Source organism: Syngnathus typhle, linkage group LG20 (genome assembly GCF_033458585.1).
Source record: "Syngnathus typhle isolate RoL2023-S1 ecotype Sweden linkage group LG20, RoL_Styp_1.0, whole genome shotgun sequence".
Taxonomy (NCBI): domain Eukaryota; kingdom Metazoa; phylum Chordata; class Actinopteri; order Syngnathiformes; family Syngnathidae; genus Syngnathus; species Syngnathus typhle.
Window position 1 is genome coordinate 723125 of NC_083757.1, and position 20198 is coordinate 743322.

Here is a 20198-nt window from a genome sequence, read left to right on the forward strand (position 1 = left end):
GCAAAACAACGTTATTAGACAATGATTATGCTTTCACTGCGTGCTTCTATGACAATGAAAGAGCAAAATACTTGGAAACTATTGTTCCAAATAGACATAAGAAACCGTCCCATGCAGTTTCACTTTATTGGTCGGATTTGCATTGAAAATAACGGGCTAGATCAATCACTATTTGATCATTATTGTGATGGCTCAGTCATCATGTTTGAGCTTTCGAATTTTTCCCTTATGACGGTCAATCTCCTTTTGTAGGCGCTCAATCTCCTTTTTGTGGTGATCAATCTCTTCGCTGTGGTGCTTCCTCAGCGCTTCCATCTGCTCCTTCTCCTTTTGCCTACGGTCGGACGGGACATGGGGTCAACCACTAGCTAGCGAGAAAGCACGAGAAAGGGATTCGATGAGACGGGGTGTCACCTGAAGTACCGCTCCTCTTCTGCTGCTTCTCGTTTTCCAAAGGCACCTCCTGCTTCCCTCACAGAGCCTCCTCCACCTCCACCTTTCCCTGCTCCCTTTCCTAACTCACCCAGCTGGAATAGGAATATTTGCTCAACAACAACAACAACAACAACAACAACAACAACAACAACAACAACAACAACAACAACAACAACAACAACAACAACAACAACAACAACAAGAAGACATCCCATTTCTAGAATGTTCATGCAACAAATAAAAGGCAAACTTTCAAAAGAGCTGGTGTTTTTTTGCTCGTTTTTTTGCAATGCTATTGCCTTCATATTTTGTTATATCGATTGTGATTGCAGCACAACATCAACGTTTGTGTGCTTATAAATAGAGCTCTAACCCCTTTTTTTGAAGAATAATACGGCCACGCCTTTACATGATGTAATGCATTTGTAGGAGAGGAGTCAAGCTACAGCCCAGTTTTGTTTGGCTCTCACACGTTTCTACTTTCACCCATTAGGTCAGTGACATTTGTCAATGTTGAAACATAGTGTAGTATTTGTTGGCTTGATTTGATGCCAGCAGATCCACAGTAACACCAAGTGTCTGAAATACTTTTACATTGGGGCGTCAAATCCAATTTTACATTGTAATAGCAACATATGGATTGCTCGAGTTGGCCCTGGGGTCAAAGTTCCCAGGTTGGTTGAAAACCATTAGCAGGCTAATGCTAACAAGCGTAACTGTCATTACGTCAACAGTCCAGCACGCTTTACCTGATCTGATGCCATTCTAATCTGAGGAGAGATGCAGCCCCTCACGTTCAACCTTAACAGAAGCCGTGACATATTGCTTGATGCCGTAGAAAGCGGTTGCCACGCACCGATCGGGCTTCTAAATGCCCGTTATCCCTGCTCGGGTGGGGAATATGCGGAAATTTGCAAGCACATCTGGGCGGAAGTAGGCGTGTTGCTGCCGCTGTCAGGCCAGGGTGAGAACTGCAACGTGAAGGATCAAGGAGCAATTACCAAACAAACATTTAAATAGTTAAACAGTTATAACAAGAACAAAACTAAAAGCAAAAGTAAAGAAAACAAAAACAAACACGTTTCAAGAGAAAAAATAAACCGGTAACTTAAAAACAAAAGAAACAAAACAACCCAAAATAAATATCATAGAAATTGGAAAAACAACATTTTAAACCAAACAAATCATGGCAACAAATAAGAATCAAAAAGTGCAAACATGGTAGTAACAGCCTTACAACAAATGGTGGCAGTATACTAGTAAAGATGGACAATCACTATGTTCTGGAGTGAATAAACTATATACTACATGTATCATTTCTCTTTGTTTTTTGACTTTTGAATCATTCAACAAGATTAAATGTTTTACTTGAAACATCCATTCCAAACATTTATTTTCCAGCTATTGTCCTTGATTTAATGTATGTAATATATAAGTGTGAGCACAAATGGCTACTGATGCTTCTGAAACTATCAATAGCCACTAAATATACTGTAAGGACTGTTTTTTTTGTTTTGTTTTTTACTATAGAGAGCATTACTCAATGTAAATTTAAGCAGATTGCAATTTATTTGAAATTTTCGGGTGAGGAAAAACACCAGCCCGCACGCTGCTTTGTGGGTTTTGTGCATAATATTCTACAGTCATTTGCAGACATCCGGTCCACAGGGTAAAAAGCGACCAGTTACCTGGAATCCTTTCACCTCAGCTGCTCAAGTGTTGCCATAGGAAATAGTATCCTGGCAACAGCACTAACCTGTGCAAAGACAGAGTAAGGTCATGCGCACAGGATGAATTCCTTTTCACAAGCTCTAACATTCTGTTAAATACAATATCATGTCCACGTAGCTATACTATTCTCGTTCAACTATCTCTGGAGCGTTACGCATCGAATGAAGAACTGTTCAAAAATCCAAATAGAATTCATACTTCTGGGGGAGGGAGGGCATGATCATATCTTTGCAAATTTCAAGGATTACACCACGATTGTGCTTTTCATGGAAGCAAAACGAAGAGTACGCTTCCTGCATTTACACCTACACTATGTGGATGAGCACAATTTCTCATTCATCCATTCATCCGTTCATCCATTCATTCATTCATTCATTCATTCATTCATTCATTCATTCATTCATTCATTCATTCATCCATCTTTGGGGCCGCTTCATCCTCACTAGGGTCGCGGGGGTGTCATAGGCCGGTAAGCGGGGTCCACCCTGGATTGGCCGCCAATCAATGGCACATACAAAACAGTTCAACTAATAATATAAATAGGAATATAATAAATGAAATGTTTCTACCCCCTGCTTTGTATTCCATCTCTCCCCATTTCCCGTGCATGCCTTCAGCTCGAATGCTTTCAAGTCTATTGGTGAAACAGCCTCCAGTTGCCTGGATGTTGCCATGGCGACCACGAGTGCCGCTAACAGGGTTCATGCCGAGTCTTTGTTTTGTGAACACGCAAGGTCATTTTAGCCAAGGAACATCTGGCATGCATTTTTTTAACTGGAAGGTGGGCTGTAATTAAAGTCACGTAGTTTGCACTAAATAAGTCAGCCGTGAAAGCTTCCAGCACTTCTGTCAGCTTCTGTCCAACATGACATCACATGGCCTAAATGCCCCATCAAGGTACTCGTGCTCCTTTCAAGCTTTTCATCCTCATTGGGGTATGAAGAAACATAAATATCATATCAATGGATTTTTTTTCTTCATTTGCTTGTTCATCAGTAATAATACGCATCTGTTGTTTCTATAGCAACAGCCTTTCATTTCATATCCACCCAAGAGCTTGCTGCCACTGCCAGCAAGGTGCTAATTGATTCTGCATTTCACATCAGGGGGTGTGGAGTGGATGGAGAGGGGGGGGGGGGGATCAAGACTTGCTCTGCAGAGATGTGATGAGCCCTGGCGGAGTGACAACATCAGCAAATACTCTGTGAACATATATGCACAGTCTATGTGCAATCAGGTCAGTTTGGGCAAAATGAGCAGAGTGAGCATGAAATAAGATGACTTACAATAAAGTACAAATGAGTTTCTCCCTTTGCTGCACTGAGATCTTACCTTTTGTCATTGTGTGGAAACATTGAACTGCTGCTGTCCTTCTTAATTCTTTGCCTCCTTGCAAAGCAAAGCATTCAAATAGGACAGAGGACAGTTGCTCTTTGATCAACTTAAGAGCTTGCTTTTTTTGCTACCAACAAATCACGACTATATTTAGAGACAGAGGTTTTAAATGGCTATTAAAAATAGATTACAAATAGATAGGCTCCTTCTCGGCGCTTGGACAAAATGTCTTCTTTTGGCCGAGCCTTCCATTTATAGCCACTCTTTTGTGCCGTCAACGTATCGAAACGATGATACTACTCATCATCTGAGATTTAGCAAATTGCAGTTGCCTTTTAAAGGGAGGTCATCATTCATAAAGCACACTCCAATCATGTAATATAGTATATTGGTTTTATTTGAAATCAATCACATTCATCTTGTGCGGTGAAAATTGTACAATTAGGAGAAAATACATCCAAAAATAAAAGTAGTGACAAGAGATTACAGAGATTCCGTTGAGGTACGACTTGGACCGACATAGGAAGTGGTCAAATTGGAAATCGTAACAATTACTGACAACGAGTGACAAGGTTATCAAAAACACTTTGACAGAAGACATGAGGAGGTTCCGTTACTCATCGCAACACAGTGGAGAGTAATAATATCCTGAAGCACATTTGTGGGGATATTCGTTCGCTCGTTCGTTCGTTCGTTCGTTCATTCATTCATTGTTTGCTTTGATACTAGAAGTACAGTGATCTACCTGTCACAGACACCTCCAAAAATGGAGTCTTAGGCTAACAAATCTCTAGTCAATAAATTCCTTGAATTACTAACACAGATTTGTTATACAATATTCTCATAAAGCGTCTATATGCTCAGTAAATATGAGGAAGATGGTAGAAAAGATTGGAGTCATCATCGTCAGTAAGAAAAGTATCAATCCTGCTTGAGCATCAAGCGCCCATCGTATTGCACCGTTTCACACTGATGGTTCAAAACACAAATGTGTTGAAGGCTCGACAGCGCCTCGGCTTTGTCCAAAGAGTCCTGCAAGGCTGAGAGATAAATGGCCGATGATGAAAGCTATTGGCCTTTTCCTCTTCAAACGCTCACATTCTCCTGCTGTGTCCGTCCGTCTCAAGAGTCTGTATCGTGCTTGCTGCTCTTTTGCTAGCCAGGAAAAATGCAAGAGGAACCAGGAACGCATCACCCCTCAGTAGGTTTGTCCCGATGCAGAGCATCCTGGCTAACAACACATTACGGAGGTGTTCCACTTTTTTATTTCCAGGTCACAGACGAAAGCAAAAAAAAAAGCCCAACCCAAATCAATGGGCATTCAAAACAGAAATAGAGCAAATATGACCATCAGTAATAGTGCTAATGATGATACTAAAATGACAATTAGTATGGTGGGTGGAGGTGTTTTAAGAAGTAAACAGAGAAGATGAAATTGAACCCCAAAAATCTGTACCTATCACGCACGCACGCGCCAGCCAGCCATCTATAAAACGCTTGCTTTTGCTCTCTTTGCTCAGTTGGAAGGAAATTTGGCTGGAACGGGAGCAGCCAAGAGTCGTAGTCATTCCTCTCAAACAGCAGGGAGGACACAGCCTATGACATTGGTTTGTTTGTCCAGCCCAAGGTGAAAAGAAGCACAGCGGGCATCGTGCGTGAGTGAGTCGCACGCCCTCCCACGGCCGAGCGACCGACCGACCGAGGCGAATGGAACCAACCGCAGCCAACTCTGGCCTAGGTGGAGCGCGGACGCAACGCAACTCTCCACCAAGTCCACTCAGAGAGGCAAGCCCACTCTTAAATGATCTTCCTGCTCCGACTGAGGATTTGAAGACGTCCATTCTCGGAGCCAACTTACGATTCCAATGCAGGAACCCAAAGCCAAAAGGTAAAATAAGGCGGGCACCTGACCCAGACTCAGACCTCCGTCTGCAGGTCAATGATGTCCTGGCCCACCAGAGGGATGGGAGTGCTGCTCTTCTCCCACTCCACCGAGTGGAGCTCCAGCGGCGAGGCGGCCAGAGGCTCCAAGTCTTTGCGGACCCACGCGGGGGGAGACTGCTGCTGCTGCTGCTGCTGCTGCGCTAAGCCCCGGACTCCTTCCCAAGGCCTCTCCAAGGGACCCTGCTGTTTGTCCTGCAGAGCGACAAAGGGACCACGCTTAGTCACCAAATTGCCACTCAGCATCTGCGAGAAACGGCTCACGCAAATGAAATGTGAACGTCAAATAAGCAAGATGGTCGACAATTTCTCCTCGAGGCAAGTGCGGTAGTCTGACTACAATTTGAAATGGTGAGGTCATATTAAAAACACTCACGCTTTGGTTCGTTTTGTCACTTCCTGCTGATGAGACGCTCCATCTCACAGACTGTAGGAAGAAAAATGCACCCGTAAATCCAAACGTTAACCATAGCTCGACGCAAATATTCTTTACAGGGGCATTTTTTTCCACCGTCCATTGCCTCGGATTGAAGATTTGTTTTTTGTTTTTTTGCTTATGAAGCGTCAATTCCTTTTGGTATGATGATGAGCAATGAGCCATGAACAATGAAAATGATGTTACCTTGCTGTCAGAAGCGGGCGACTCTCTGTCTTTATCGGCGTGATGTAACTTCCTGTTCAGGTCCTGGAACATGTTCTGGTGGCGCTTCTTTGTGTGCATTATTTTCTACGGAAAAAGAAGGAACATTTCAATCATGGATTTTGACGTAACGATACCTTTTGACAAGGTCCGATCGATCGATTGATAGGTACCTCAAAGTCAAGCTCGGCATAGCGCGACTTTTGCCTCTATAAAAGAAAATGGAACAAATCGGTTTAGTTCGGTTGAAGTCAGAAAATAAGAAAAAATCCTTTTATTCCGCTCTTACCTCCAAGGAGCTCATGGACAAAGTGGAGATGGTCTCGCTTTTGGACATCATGGAGTTCATGGACTCAAAGGTGTTCTCCAGGCTGCTGTGAGTGATGTGAGACTCGCTGGACATGTTGTGGATGTTCTGGATGGGCGAGTCCCTCTCCGAGTAGGACACGCTGACCTGGTCGCAGGGAATGGTCTTGATCCCGAAGGCGGCTTGGGGCTCGGCAAAGGGGCCGCTCAGGTGCATGAGTCGGGCCTGGGGCAGCTGTTCCACGTTGATGCTGTATTTGCTCGGGTCCTCTTTGGGCTTGCTTCTCAGGGTGGAGGTGGTGTTGGGCATGAGCATGTAACCGCCGGCGTCGGAGACTCCGCCCTCCGCCTGAACCCGAGCCAGGTCGGCGTCCAGCTGCTGGAAGAGCTCTCCCTCGCACACGTACACGGCTTTTACGTCAAGGCCTCCCGCCAGGCGGCTCTTCTCTCTCTTCAGGGTGAGCGTGTGGCTGGAATATTCGGGGAGCGCCTGCATGTGGCTCTTGTTGGACGGCAGGGTGTGGAAATTGGGGCCCATGGGGAGGGGCATTTGAGGAGGTGACATCTTCTCTTCAGACGAGCCGCTCATTCCTTTGAAGAAAAAGTCACGAGTCATCAAGCTAGGCAGGTGAAAAAGCCTCCATGGCCAAATGCAAACGTCAACGTTGATGCTAGGCAGGTGAAAAAGCATGCACAGCCAAAGGCAAACGTCGACGTCGATGCTTACCTTGGATGCACGAATCTCCATCCTTCTCGGCGTCAGACTGATGAAAAGGAAATCGATATTCCGTCAACGCACCATCGAAAAATCAGAAGGCGTGATGAAAGCAAAGAAAGCTACCGTGAGCTGGTTGTGGCCATTGTGATGCGAGCTTCCCGAATCGCCGTTGCCGTCGTCCTTGCGGTCCACGACTCTGCACTTCACAGCTTCCTGAACCTACAGATCCCAGAAAATGACTTTTAAACCACAGCTCATCACGTGCTGAACTCATCGAAAGAAATCCTCCCTTACCTCTCTCCGCAGGATACAGTGGACCATGACGATGACAAAACCTTCCAGGGAGTCGAAAACAGCAAAGAGGATTTGGAAGAGGGCCGAACGGCGGTCGGTGATTGCCAGGACGGCCGACATCCAAGTGAGGGCCAAGAGAGGCAAAACCACGCAGGAGCTCCACAACGATGCCCTGCAAGGAGGAGAGAGGAGATGCGTCCTTTGACTTGATGTCCTTGGCTCCTTATCAATACGCTGGTAATGGCGCTGGTAGCGTGAGCGATAAGCACCAAAGCTTAACGGCAGATCAATAGAACCTACCCGGCTCTCTCCTTCAGCTTCACGTCGGTAATGCCGTCCTTGGATACCAGCTTGTTAAAGACCAGAATACCAATGACCATATTCACCTGTTGGTTGGGCAGAAAGAAATGAAAGGGTCAGCGTTACCATCGAAAAAAAAAAAAAAAGGATTAACATTTCAAACTCAGGTCAGATACCTACCAAAACAACAGCGGCGGCCGGACCCACAAAAGAGTAGAGGAGCCCGCCCTCGAGAGAAAGCCAACAGCTAAAGAAAAAGATGGAAAGAGCTTTAATAGGCTCACGTCAGTGAAAAAGGTCACGCAAACTCAGAAAAAGACAATGTGGCTTACTAGTTGACGGTGCCGTATCCCTTGGCTTTTGTGAAGCCCACAGAAACGGCCACCACCAACGCAGGTAGACCTAAACAAAAAGGTTCGGGTTAGCATCGACCCAAGAAGCCTTCGGGGGGCCCAAAAATTCAAATCAAGGTGAGATGCCCTTACCCCAACCCAAGCACAAGAAGCGCTTGCGGATGATGCGGTTGCGGAGACGACCCGTGACGGCCATGTACGACTGCCAAGCTTCTGTCAGCACCCAGCAGAACGACGAGAGGAAAAAGAAGTGCAGGAAAGCCGCGACCAGTGTGCACACCACCTAAGCAAGCCCAAAGCAGGGTTAGAAAACCAGCGCATTTAGGAAGCCTTGAAAGGGGAAGGCGGCCAAGCACCGACCTTATTGCGAGCTTGAGTTTGTCCCACCAAAATCAGGGCGTTGGAGCAAATAATAGACAGGCAGAAGTTGATGAGGATGACCGAGCGCTCGGAGCGGATGTACCTGGAGACAGTCGGAGAAGAAAAAGCATAAGCATGAGTTTGGGCCAGCCTACAGCCACTGCAAGGGGGGGGGGGGGGGGGACTTACTTCCACACCGAGACGTAGATGATGATCAGGAGGAGCAGGGTGAGAGAAGACACCCCGCAGCCCACGATGAGCGTCACGGACGGGAGGAGCGCCTTGTCCATGATCTGCGTGCGGAGAGGAGACAAAAGACACATCTTCTAAGAGCTGCATCAAGAGCAACATGTGCCCAAAGGCGCAGCTCAAGCAAGGTGACCTCAAGGGCAAAGGAAACAAACGGTCAGGCTGCCTTCATTTCCGCATCAGCTTGCTGCGCATTTCATCTCCCTCGGCCAAAACCGAGAGGAGACAATTCGCTTGAATGCAGACTTGTCTGTCAGCGACGCTCATTCTTCCCCTACAATACATTGATGCTCTGCAGGTAGCCAGCCAGCCAACCAGGCAGGCTGCCAGCCAGCCAGCCAGGCAGCCAGGCAGGCAGGCAGCCAGCCAGGCAGGCAGGCTGAGGTGAAGAGGTGGACCATTAGCACCAGCGCATTCATCTGTCACCACCACCCGCCCGCTTGCTATATTTCCCAAATGTTATTTTGACTTTGAAGATTGAGGTGGCTGCCACAAAACTGTAGTGAAGGAGCTCCATTTGAGATCTTTTGAATGATTGGGTTTGTTGTGCCCTCTCCTCTATCTGGGTTGCACCATGTAAGTCAGGCTTTGACCTAAATATCAAACATGTCTTATGTCTGCCCTTGCCTGCATCACATGTTGGAAGAGAAACAAGTGAGGGAGGGAGGGAGGCAGGGAGCTAGTGCTTGATGGACCACGAGCTGGTCAAGGGCAGACCTACATTTCCTATCATTTCCTTCTGCGTGCTCTCATATCGGAGATGAAAGCTAATGCGCCGCCGCAATATGTGCCTTTATTCCCTCGCCTGGTCTCGCTCGCTGCCTCATGCTGATATTTTCATCGAGGAGACGCTACTGAAAGTGGTCATAATAGGCTGGATGGTGGCGGAAGGGAGCGGGGGGGGACCGTCAATGTAGAACCAGACGTCTGTCTCTCATTGGTTCACATCCTTGGCATTGTCAGACACAATGAGGCTGAGGAGGAAGAGGAAGATGTGAGTGGGGGCGGACATAATTGAGACTTTGTAGATAATAGCCCATGATGACGATGACGGGTGGTGATTCTGCTTGTTTCCACAGCTTAAGGTCAAGAGGAAGGAGGAAGAGGTGGGCAAATGCAGACTAAACAAAAGGCACTGACTGGAGGAAAAACAAAAAAGACTGCAGTCAACAGCTCTTGAGCACTTTGACTTTGGGCCATTTGGATTAAATGCATTTATCTCTTGTTTGTTTGCGCTAAGCAGTAATTGCTGCACGCCAGAGATGGCCACATCACATCCTCCGCCGGAGGAGGGGCGAGGAAAGGAAGGGAAAGGAAAGGAAAGGAAAGGAAAGGAAGGGAAAAGAAAGGAAAGGAAAGGAAAGGAAAGGAAAGGAAAGGAAAGGAAAGGAAAGGAAAGGAAAGGAAAGGAAAGGAAAGGAAAGGAAAGGAAAGGAAAGGAAAGGAAAGGGGGGTTGTGTTTTTTTCTGGCCCCCAGCTTCTCACTTATGAAAAATCCCCCAGGCCGAGTTAGCGCTGCAGAAGCCGTTACCGTGGCAACTGGCTCGAGCAGCTTCTGGGGCAGCACAATCTATAGGGGATTTTTTTTTTCTCTCTCTTGATTTGGTTCATCTTTGAAACAACAATTCATTTGCACACAAAGCGAAACAGCTCACATCATGTCATTCCATTATGCAAAAGATGCTGCACAACAGATTCCATCACTAAATGCAATCAAATGATGTGTTTGTGCATATATTCACATTTGCGCCTCAATGCGTGTCACTGTCCTCCCTCTTTCAAATGAAATTGCGATTTCTTACGTCTCCTGGACCGAGACAAAGAGGCGCCATGCGAATGGCTTGAAAAAGCACCAGCCAGCGCGTACCGCATCGCATTTGCACAAAGACGATAGCAGAGAAAAAAAGCTTCAGTATGATCAAATTAGAAAGACTTACCGAGTCAAAGTTGACGTGCGCTAAAATGGCGAAGGTGGAGAGGCTGTCACACACGCATTTGGTTCGGAATGAATGAACGGGGACGGCTCTGCAGCTCCGCGCAGACCACGAGCCAAGCAGGGAGGATCTGCACAAGGGAGGAAGGAGAAGAGCAAAGTGAGAGGAGGAGAGCAAAGCAAAGCAGAGCAGAGCACAAAAGCAGAGGCTGCTGCTGCTGCTGCTGCTTTCACAGCTGACACAGCTCATTAAAAATGCCTTTCCATTCAAAGATAGACACATGTTTTACACATGTTCTGCATTTTTTTTTTGTCGCAATCTGTTCCATCACACTTGCATTTGCAAATATTAGCTTTTATTTTGGAAAACAGCGACCATCAATCCGTCTTGTAATAGTGCTTCAGTTATTTAGCCGTCTTTTCAATCACGAAAGAAAATGCAATCGCTTAAAGAACAGTAATCAAGGGGAAAAAGATTTCGTAATACACTCATGCAAATAAAATGGTATCGGATTAATCCATGGAATGATCGATTCCAAAAATACTTGACAGCACTCATTTCACTTTGTCATTTGTCTACTTTGCTGTTTACTCGTTTTAAAATGTCTTCAATTGTTTTGCCTTTCACTGTGAATGTCTGAAATGTACTGAACAACATCTTGTGCCACTTCATGAAAAAGGGATGAAAGCACATGATCACTCACCCCCTGGTGAGTCTCAAGGTGCTGGATGGATGGATGAATGGATGGATGGATGTTCTATGCATGACTAAAAGAAGGTTGGAGCTGGTGACATATCGCCGGCACCCGCCAGAAAAAAAATAGATGTGTGACTAATGACTTTGATGCACTGCACAGGCACTCCGAAAGAAAGACGACACGAGTCAACACTCACGTTTCACTTTCATCCCACGAGAGGCACGTCTCGTTCATTGTGTCCTAAAAGAAGAGAGACAGATGGAGAGAACATTGTGAGGAATCGATCTACACTTTGAAATTCCATAGGAAAAATGTGTGAAAAGCAACACCTTCTCCAAATTCCAGAAGCTCATTACAGGGCCAATGAGAGGGATTTTTTTTTTTTTTTTTCTTTCAACAGTGACTGACCAGCTGGTTAGGCTGTGATGGTGGCGGCAGCAGCTTTCAGCTGGCAGAACGATTGCCAAATGTCACCGTTTCAACACAAATGTCAACGAAATGTCAAAGCCGGCCTCGGCCGCGGTGAGCAAACACCCAGAGGGGATGCTGCGATCTTTTTTTTTCTGAGGTGACTTACATTGTGGAGATGCGGGAACTCAATTTGGACGGGAGAAGACAAGAGGGCAGGGGTAGGGCTGACAACCACTGTCACTACTTTTGAATTGAGCAGAGTCGAGTTGCTGCGGCGGAGAGACAAAAACAGCTTTAATATGGATGTTGATAAATGGCGTGGCTGCCATCTTGCGGCTACAATAAGAATGACATGAAGATGCTGGCCGATCGATGGCTTACCTCTGAAAGGAAAGAAACGAAGTCAGGTTCCTGTAGAGGACAATGCCGGTGACGAACGCTTCATTGGCATCTGAAATCAAACAAATGCTTTCTTGGATACACATTCAAGTGCATGACGTGGCAGCTAAAGTCATTCTTTGTGTGCTCACCACTGTGGTCAATGGCTAAAGCGTCTCTGGAAATGGAAATTTTCTCCTCGGCAGTCCTGACCCAGTCTAACATTCCCCTCCAGCCTTTAGCGGGGAAAGTGAAGTTGGAGCTGGTGGAAGTGGGCCGCTTATGAATGCTCAGCACTGAGGAGGAAACAGAAAACACTTCATTCATTTGGAATGACAGGAGAGAGAGAGAGAGTTGCAGAGCGCTGATGAGAAATGTCACGGCTGTGAACTTTGCAGTTATTCTGACAGACAGATTGTTAAGGCGAGTCGGGAGACAGCAAGTCGTTTGGGTGACGGACGGAAGGATGGATGGATGGATGTGACGCAACGTCAAAGAGGCGCTTCGATGGACAAATCATCCCGACGAGACACGAGCGCTCACCTAAATTCTCGGTGACTTCGTAAATATCCTGGAAGCCGCTCATTTGCATACCGATCATGTTCACCGACTCCTCGACGAGACGGAATAACACCTTCACGTTGGCACCCATCTGGACGAGAAATGTGGGGGGAAGAAAAATTGTCATTGCAATTCAAGATGCATTGCTGGAGATGATTTATTTACAATTTGGGGGGAAAAGTCTGCTTGTCTGCTATGTTAACCTTTTGGCTCTGAGCAAAGACGCCTCAATTGATGCCAGGAAAGACCCAGCGCAAAATGTCACCACTTTATCCGCAATGGACCGCTTTGAAAATTCGCTCAAAAGAAAGACTTTGAGTTTTGGTCATGACTAACCATCTATTATGTCTTTTGTGTGTCGACATCCGCCGCGCACTGCAGCGAAAGCCTCGCTTGCTGCTAGGCAACCAGCAAAGTTCCTTCCAACCATAAATGGACTGAGTGCCTGTTGATTCATCCTGATATTTCTACCGAATTTCCTTTCCATGGAGGGGAGGGCTGCCCCGGACTTGCGTGTCTCTGACGCACAAACCGGAGCTGTGTGGGTACAAGGTGTGCCGTCTGTGTCCTCTCTTTCTTTGTAGGATTGCCACAGATTGGCGAGTGGGCGGGCGGGCGGGCGAGCGAGCGATCGGGCGCCGCCGTGTATTTCCCTGACTCAATCTCACGCTCACCCCCGAGTCTTTGCCTGACTTGTCGTGACCATTTGTTATTTGGAGCACTAAAGGTTAAATGGCTTGAGAATTTCTTGTCACGTACCTGCTGTGCCTCTTCCCACTTTTCATGATGTTCCTCTTTCAGCAGGTTGCTGATGGTCTGGACATAGTTCTGCAAAAGAAAAAAAAAAAAGTTTGACTCAATCAAACGTAAATTGACATTTCTCCCCGCCCCATTTTCAAAGCTGACTTTTCAGTTTACCTCAACATCTGCGTTGCTAAGCCTCAGCGTGGTTGCCTTGTACAACTCAGTGACGTTCTTGAGGATTTCCATGACGGCCATGAGGTCACCGCTGTATGTGGCGCCTTCGTCCGTTGAGAACCTCAAACGGGAGATCACCTCAGCGATGCCGTCGACGCTTTGCGCCTTCTGCACTTTGCTGACGTATTCCCTCGACTACGAGGATGAGAGCGCAAACGGGATCGTGAAGGACTCTACCTTTGGATGACGCCACGTACAACAAGGCTGCCTTTCTCGGAACTTACCAGGGTCTGAATGTTCTCGTAGTTCTTGGAGACACACTTGACGTAAGTCGGGCTCTCCCAGCTGGCGAGCCCGACGGCATTGAGACTGCAGCGGCGAAGAATCAGACCTGCGTGACAGTAGGCGCTCAGGCATGGATGGATATGGATATGAATACTCGAAATCAATCCAAACATCAATGTACCTTCAGCGTCAGCGGGACATAAGATGGCTGCCATGTCTCCAGCTGGAGTTTTCTTCCACACAACGTGGCCATCGCTCTGCTCAGGGCAAATCTCATGGGGCCCTATAAAGAATTGGAATCATGTTAGCTTATGAAATGATCTTGGACGAGGTGCTAATCTTGTCGACTAACCAGGGCATCTCTTCTCATTGCAGCGCTTCTGCTCTCCTCTTTCACCAGGGCAAGGCTCCCCACCAAAGAAAGGCCCCTCACATACTCTTTGTCTTTGCTGAATGCCGCCGCCGCAAGTCTTGCTGCAGCTGCCCCAAGCGCTCCAGGCGTGCCAGCGTCCATCAACTAAACACACACAGTAGCATGCATGCGCCGTCAAATCTCAACTGGGATTATTTGACTTTTTATTTTGATTTTTTTAATTTACCGGGGCACTCTTTCAGGAAGCAGTTGACGGCCTCTTTCCAACTCCCGTGGCACTCTGAGCCCCCGTAGGATGGCCCATTGCATTCTCGTGTCCTCTGCCTGGTACCGTTGGAACAAGAGGCGGAACATGGACTCCACACTGACCAGTCATTCCAGTGTCCGTCCACTAGAGGGAGGCAGAGACGCATCAATGATGAGCAACAATAGAATAGTTAGCACATTGCTCAGGATTTAGGCTCAGCATATTTAGCAAACATCTCACCGGGGCATACAGCGATGTTGCAAAGCTTGTTCTGTCTTGAGGGCCCCTTGCAAGGCTCTCCTCCGTTCTGGGGCAGCCTGCACGTGCGAGCGCGCTCGCGGAAACCACGGCCGCACGTGGAGGAACACAAGCTCCACGGGGTCCACTCGTCCCAGGCGCCGTCCACTGAAAGTCAAAAGCGTCAACCTGATGCAACGGACACATTGATCTATCTCACTGGTGTGCAGGTCATGAACCAGGAGCTTACCTGGGCAGACAACGGTGTTGTTGCAAGGTCTGTTTTCACGCAGGGGTCCGGTGCACTGGGTGGTGAAGGAGGAAGTGGCGCAGACCCGGGTGCGGCTTTGCCAGCCTTCTCCGCACGTCACCGAGCACGAGCTCCACTGGGACCACTCGTCTGTCTTTGCTGAAAACGATGGAGTGAGTTCAACTCTGGAAAAAACACCATCTTGCTCGCAAGCGCAAAGCGAGCTTACCGATTTGGGTTGCGACTCCTCCGAGGCCAGAATCGTCGTGCTCCCTCCTCATACCGACAATGGCCCGCAGACCCTGGCTCTTGCTCCGTTCTGTGCCTGGAAGAGGAAGAAGGAGACAGTGCGGTTCATTGCACTGCATTGAGCAGCTGGCGCCAAATGAAGGAAACCTGAGGTTACCTATACAGGCCCGTTGGTTGCACGCCCGCCCTTCTTCCACGGTCCCCTCGCATACGGCATCGTCGGGCTGACAGGCTCGGCTGCGCAGCTGGACGCCGCCGCCGCATTCCTGACTGCAAACTGACCAGCGGCTCCAACCGGTCCAGCCCTCTGTAAAATGGAGACAGATATCTATTAGGGCTGCAACTGATGCCTCAACGACTTGACTCATCTTTTTTACAGCCGCCCCTTTATTCGGATTGATATGTTGGAGTTGGATCAACTATCAATCGAGATTTAAGGACAGGGTCTGCTCATACTGAGCGGATAGCTGTTTATCCCCAAATCGCTAGAAATGATCGCAGGGGCCGATGGCGGGCGGCGTTGCTATGCCGACCGACCGACCGACCGACGGCAAGCGTGCTTCGATTTTCACCGCCGGTTGACTGCGAGGTCATTGCGCTCCTCTCCACCTTCATCAACGCACGGGCGGCCTCATCAGCCAAGTGAACGCGCTTGACTCGCAGCGCAAGGCGGTTGGTTAGCGACGCGTGTGTTTCAGGTAGTTTGTCCAATTAGCTTTTCAAGAGGTGCTTCTCATTAGTTTGCGGCAGCCGAGTGCACATCCCTCGTCTGGGCTTGCGCTCGGCAGACCCAAACAAAAGGGTCAGCCAGTGGGAGGGAGGGAGGGAGGGCCGGCGGGAGTGAAGACGCCGTGGGGGGGTGGTTACAAAACACATGTTGTTTCTTTCTCAACTTACTGGTGATCTCAGCAATCTGTCGGTTGTCCCTGGGCACGGGAAGGCATTTCTCCACGTAAACGCCGCCTCTGTAGCAGCTCCCCGGCTTCCTTTTTGGCGTCTCCCAACACTGGCAAGGGGTGTTCATGATACCGCAGGGATAGTCGTGGGTGCTGTCAGACAGGCACTTCTCCAGCCACTGGCACAGCATCTGGCAGGCGGGCATACTCGGGTTCCTTTTCCCCACCACCAGAAACTCCGACTTGAACTCGCTGACGTCATTCTGGCCCGGCTGCTGGTTGTCGGGGCCGTTAGCGGAGGCCACCTTGCGGATCTGCACAAACTGCTTGCTGGATTCGATGTAGGTGACGGTGGTGGAAGCGTCGCACAGCCTGACCACCTCATCGTAACTCTCCATGCCCAGGAAGGTGCGGGACGTCTCGATGAAGGAGTCAAACTGGAAGGTCCTGACCCGCTTGGGCTTGCACGACTCGGTCGGCTTGGTGATCTTCATGTAGACGGTGTAGCGGCGGGGGTCGGGGTTCTGCAGGGTCCAGGAGCACGGCGCCGACGGAAGGTTGGCGGTGGACGAGAAGACGCCGAAGAAGCGACTTTGCTCCAGGGTCGCGCAGGTGTCAGAGGCCGGACCGGAGGGAGTGCCCGAGGTCAAAGTGCAGAAGAAGAGCACGGCGAGAGCCACGCAAAGAGCTGACGACGCCATGGGCTCAGCTTTGTGTGAGAACCTCCACCTCATTTGCTTCTTCTGCGATGTCAATGAGGCAGCTGCAGAGGGACAGACAGGACAGCATGCAAGACACTTGAGTTGCGATTCTTATGCACAAAAGTTTGCATCGCGTTGTCAGTTCTCCGGGTTCAAGACCGTACAGAGTGAATGAAAGCGGCTGGTTCTCCGCAGGATAATTGTGATGAAACAGCAATTACAGGCTCTTCACAAAATGCTGCTCCCGCCAAGCTCTCAGTCTTTTCCTCCCACACGCTGAACCAAACTGTGAAGCATCTGCGTCAGTCTGACGTCCATAGACGCATTACCACTAGCGACGGTGGCCACTTAGGCACATCCTTTCTTTTTTTTTTTCTTGCACAATGCACGGCTCTAATGACATGATAAACAAGAGAAATGATTTGCGCGTACCAGAGACTGATTGCATTCTCGACACTGATGACTTGAATACACCTGAGATGAAGAAATGCAAATGCATGGCCATGAGTCAACTTTTGCAACATTTAACTTCAAGGTGAGCAATGTTTCCTGCAGATTGCATTTTTTTCTTTTTTGCAACAAGTTCTACAAAGTCATGCACGACGCAGAAAGTGTTGCAAGATTTCCCTTTGACCTGCCTTGGCTGAATAGACAGGAGATACTCTGACTGGTTACTAGGCAACATCCCAGTGCAATTTGTCTCCTCTTCTGGCTGATTCTAAAACACTATCAGGCAGGTTGACAATCGACATCATCGATGTGAATATAAAAGCCTTAAGGCAGCAGCGCTATATGATTTGCTAATTGCGCTGCCATTCACTCAGACACACACACACACACACACACCTGCTGCACTTTTCAGACTTCATTTCCTCACACCTGCGAGCAGCATCGCAAAGACATCTGCTTTGGATAGAGAGGGCTCTCTCTCTCTCACACTGGCTTGCCCACCTCACCCCTCCCTCCCTCCCTCCCTCCCTCCCAGCCCACCTCCAACCGGAAGCTCCATGAATGTGCATCGGATGCTGCTGTGAAAAGAAAGGAGGTCCAGCTGTCGTCTACGCACATCGCCGTGCACTTTCCCTCCTGACCTTTTTTTCTCTCTTTGTCTTCCGCCTGACCATTTGTTGCTTGCCGCAACGTTTCGACAAAACAAGTAGGCGAGGGAGTAAGCGGGAGACTGTTGTCATGGAGACCTTGTTCCAAATAGTTTGGCTCAACAATTGCACTGCTGCAACGTGTTTGCTCAGCGTGATGCTGCTCACAGTTTGGAAGTGCAAGAGGAAACATTGCAAAGCAATGATCGAGGTTGTTTCTTACTTTGTCACCTTTAAGGAACGCTGTACGCATTTGCAGCATGTGCACGTGGCTGGCATTCGGCTTTTGGCAAGCAAAGTAAAGAGATGTCATGTTATGGGCCAACTGTCAAATTGCTTACAAAATGACAACAAAGCCGTCGGAAAGTTCTTGAAGCTTGTCACAAAAGTTGTACGGACGTAATGAAATATATCATATATCTGATGCAAGTTGTGAACTCGAGAGCACGGAAGTTAGTTGAGAAGCGGCATGACGTTTCAGCACCACGGACAGTTTCAACAGGCTGCAACAGCATTTTTAGTGAGATGAACGAACAGCGACATGACCGTTTCAACACCCGGCTGAAGGAAGCTACGGTGCCTCAAGTCACATTCAGTACCATGGACAGCGACATTAACGTTTCAACACAAGACAAAATAAAGAGAAAGTGTCTTTTCTTACCGTGTCTTTCAACGTGAAGTCTTTGGAACTGCGGCGCGGACTTTGCTCTGGCCAAAACTTTTTGCCGTTGTTGCAGTGTTGGACGCTATGCAAAAAAAAAGCTGCGCCAGGTCCGCTGCTGACCCGAGTGGGTCCGCCCCGAGTGTCTTTGAAGCCCACAAGCAAAGAATTTATCTTAAAAAGTGACTCTTACAAACTCCAAAGAGTTTACTACCAACTTGGTTGAGCTGCTATATCCAGAGAAACTGGCGTATAGCGCGCGTTGTGTTGAATCTGGCTGGCTTGCAGTGAAGCTCCAAGACGGTCCGGAGAAGCAAAACGCCGTGTCCTCTCGCTTGTCTGAGCTCCCAGAATCAATGTTGGTACTTCTACTCCCGGCTTCGGAGTCTTCTTGCTTGTGGCACTGAAAGTGGCTTCAGTCTCAGTGTAGCGTGTGGCCTTCTCCTGGTGCTTTATATCCAACCCCGCCCCCCCGCCCCTTGCAGTCACACTCAGTGCGTGGATCAAGTGAATGAGACAGCAGCAAGACGGGAGGGGAAGGGAGGGAGGGAGGGAGATAGGGAGGGAGGGAGGAGTGTACGTGGGAGAAGTGTTAGTGACTGACCGTGTTTGCGCACAGAGCCGCGAGCAGTGCAGGGAGGGAGGGAGGGAGGGAGGGAGGGAGGGAATGCGTTGATGCAGGATGGAGGGAGGCGTGTTTGCATAGATACAGACGATTATCAACACCAAACTACGCAGATATTAACGCAGAGCCAAAGGTACCGGAAGGAGGATGAGCACAATCAGTGAGGGAGGGAGGGAGGCAGGTAGAGAAAGCGAGAAAGAGAGAGAAAGAGGATGAGGCAAAAAGTACACTTGGCAACGTCAATATTCTTTGAAGGCACGATTCCCCAATCTTATGGAAGCAGAGCGCATATTTGACACGAAAAAAAAATCCCACTGAAGAAATGAACGCGATGCATAGTGAAATCAATCATCATCATTGATCTTTGACTTGACCTTTTGTCTTTCACGAGGTCAGAAAGTGGCAGCACGTGTGGCAGAGCACAGTTGCCGAGGAGCCAAACTTTATAGAAGGTTTGATCAAGTTGGAAATTGCAAGGGCAGACTTTGAAGATGGCATATTTCAGCATGGGCACAAAGAAATAAATGTGCAGCTTTGCTCGGCTATTGACACTTTATAGGGCCCCTGCTGCCTGCTAGCGCCATAAATACTAGCACAGTGTGAGGAATGTCCTGTGGAGGCCCAAACTTTTATGCTTGCATTGACTTTTTGGCTCATTTGTTGATGTTTGCATCAGCCCACGCTTGCCTGATGATTTGGAATACATTGTCCTTTATGACACTTTATATGACTCCCGCCTCAACTGGGCACCTATCAAGGTGACGAGCAAAAGAAATAAAAATCCTGAAATTGCTCACGCCACTGAACAATTTACAGTCTTCAATTAACCTAGCATTGTTTTTGAAGGATAATGACTAATGGACTCCTAATGACATCACACGGTGGCGGCGGAGGATCCCCACGGCGCTATGACAGAACGACGCTCCACCTCCATTTTATTCTTAGAGAATCTGCGGGAGGGAAAGTATTGAGCAAAAACAATGACTAACGGATCTGTTTTGGACTTCCTGATTCAT

General features: G+C 48.2%; 2 protein-coding genes across 2 annotated transcripts; both read right to left on the reverse strand.

The window, feature by feature from the left end:
* Positions 1-107: 107 nt before the first annotated feature.
* On the reverse strand, positions 108-1371 carry atp5if1a (ATP synthase inhibitory factor subunit 1a). Its single transcript, XM_061267459.1, has 3 exons — positions 1185-1371; positions 415-527; positions 108-334 (listed from the first exon to the last, which is right to left on the reverse strand). Exons 1-3 carry the CDS (start codon positions 1254-1256, stop codon positions 193-195), a joined length of 327 nt encoding a protein of 108 aa, XP_061123443.1. The 5' UTR covers positions 1257-1371; the 3' UTR covers positions 108-192.
* Positions 1372-3894: 2523 nt separating this feature from the next.
* On the reverse strand, positions 3895-19062 carry adgrb1a (adhesion G protein-coupled receptor B1a). Its single transcript, XM_061266624.1, has 33 exons — positions 18558-19062; positions 16100-16861; positions 15360-15509; positions 15183-15278; positions 14954-15112; positions 14707-14871; positions 14446-14610; positions 14199-14363; positions 14028-14129; positions 13846-13952; positions 13562-13756; positions 13403-13471; positions 12626-12734; positions 12235-12378; positions 12086-12155; positions 11871-11973; positions 11490-11533; positions 11300-11380; positions 10600-10726; positions 8603-8706; positions 8414-8516; positions 8186-8336; positions 8033-8102; positions 7881-7947; positions 7701-7786; positions 7401-7572; positions 7230-7325; positions 7116-7152; positions 6372-6979; positions 6256-6291; positions 6065-6169; positions 5819-5869; positions 3895-5637 (listed from the first exon to the last, which is right to left on the reverse strand). The coding sequence occupies exons 2-33, from the start codon at positions 16830-16832 to the stop codon at positions 5419-5421; spliced, it is 4689 nt and encodes a 1562-aa protein (XP_061122608.1). The 5' UTR covers positions 16833-16861; positions 18558-19062; the 3' UTR covers positions 3895-5418.
* Between the last annotated feature and the right edge of the window lie 1136 nt (positions 19063-20198).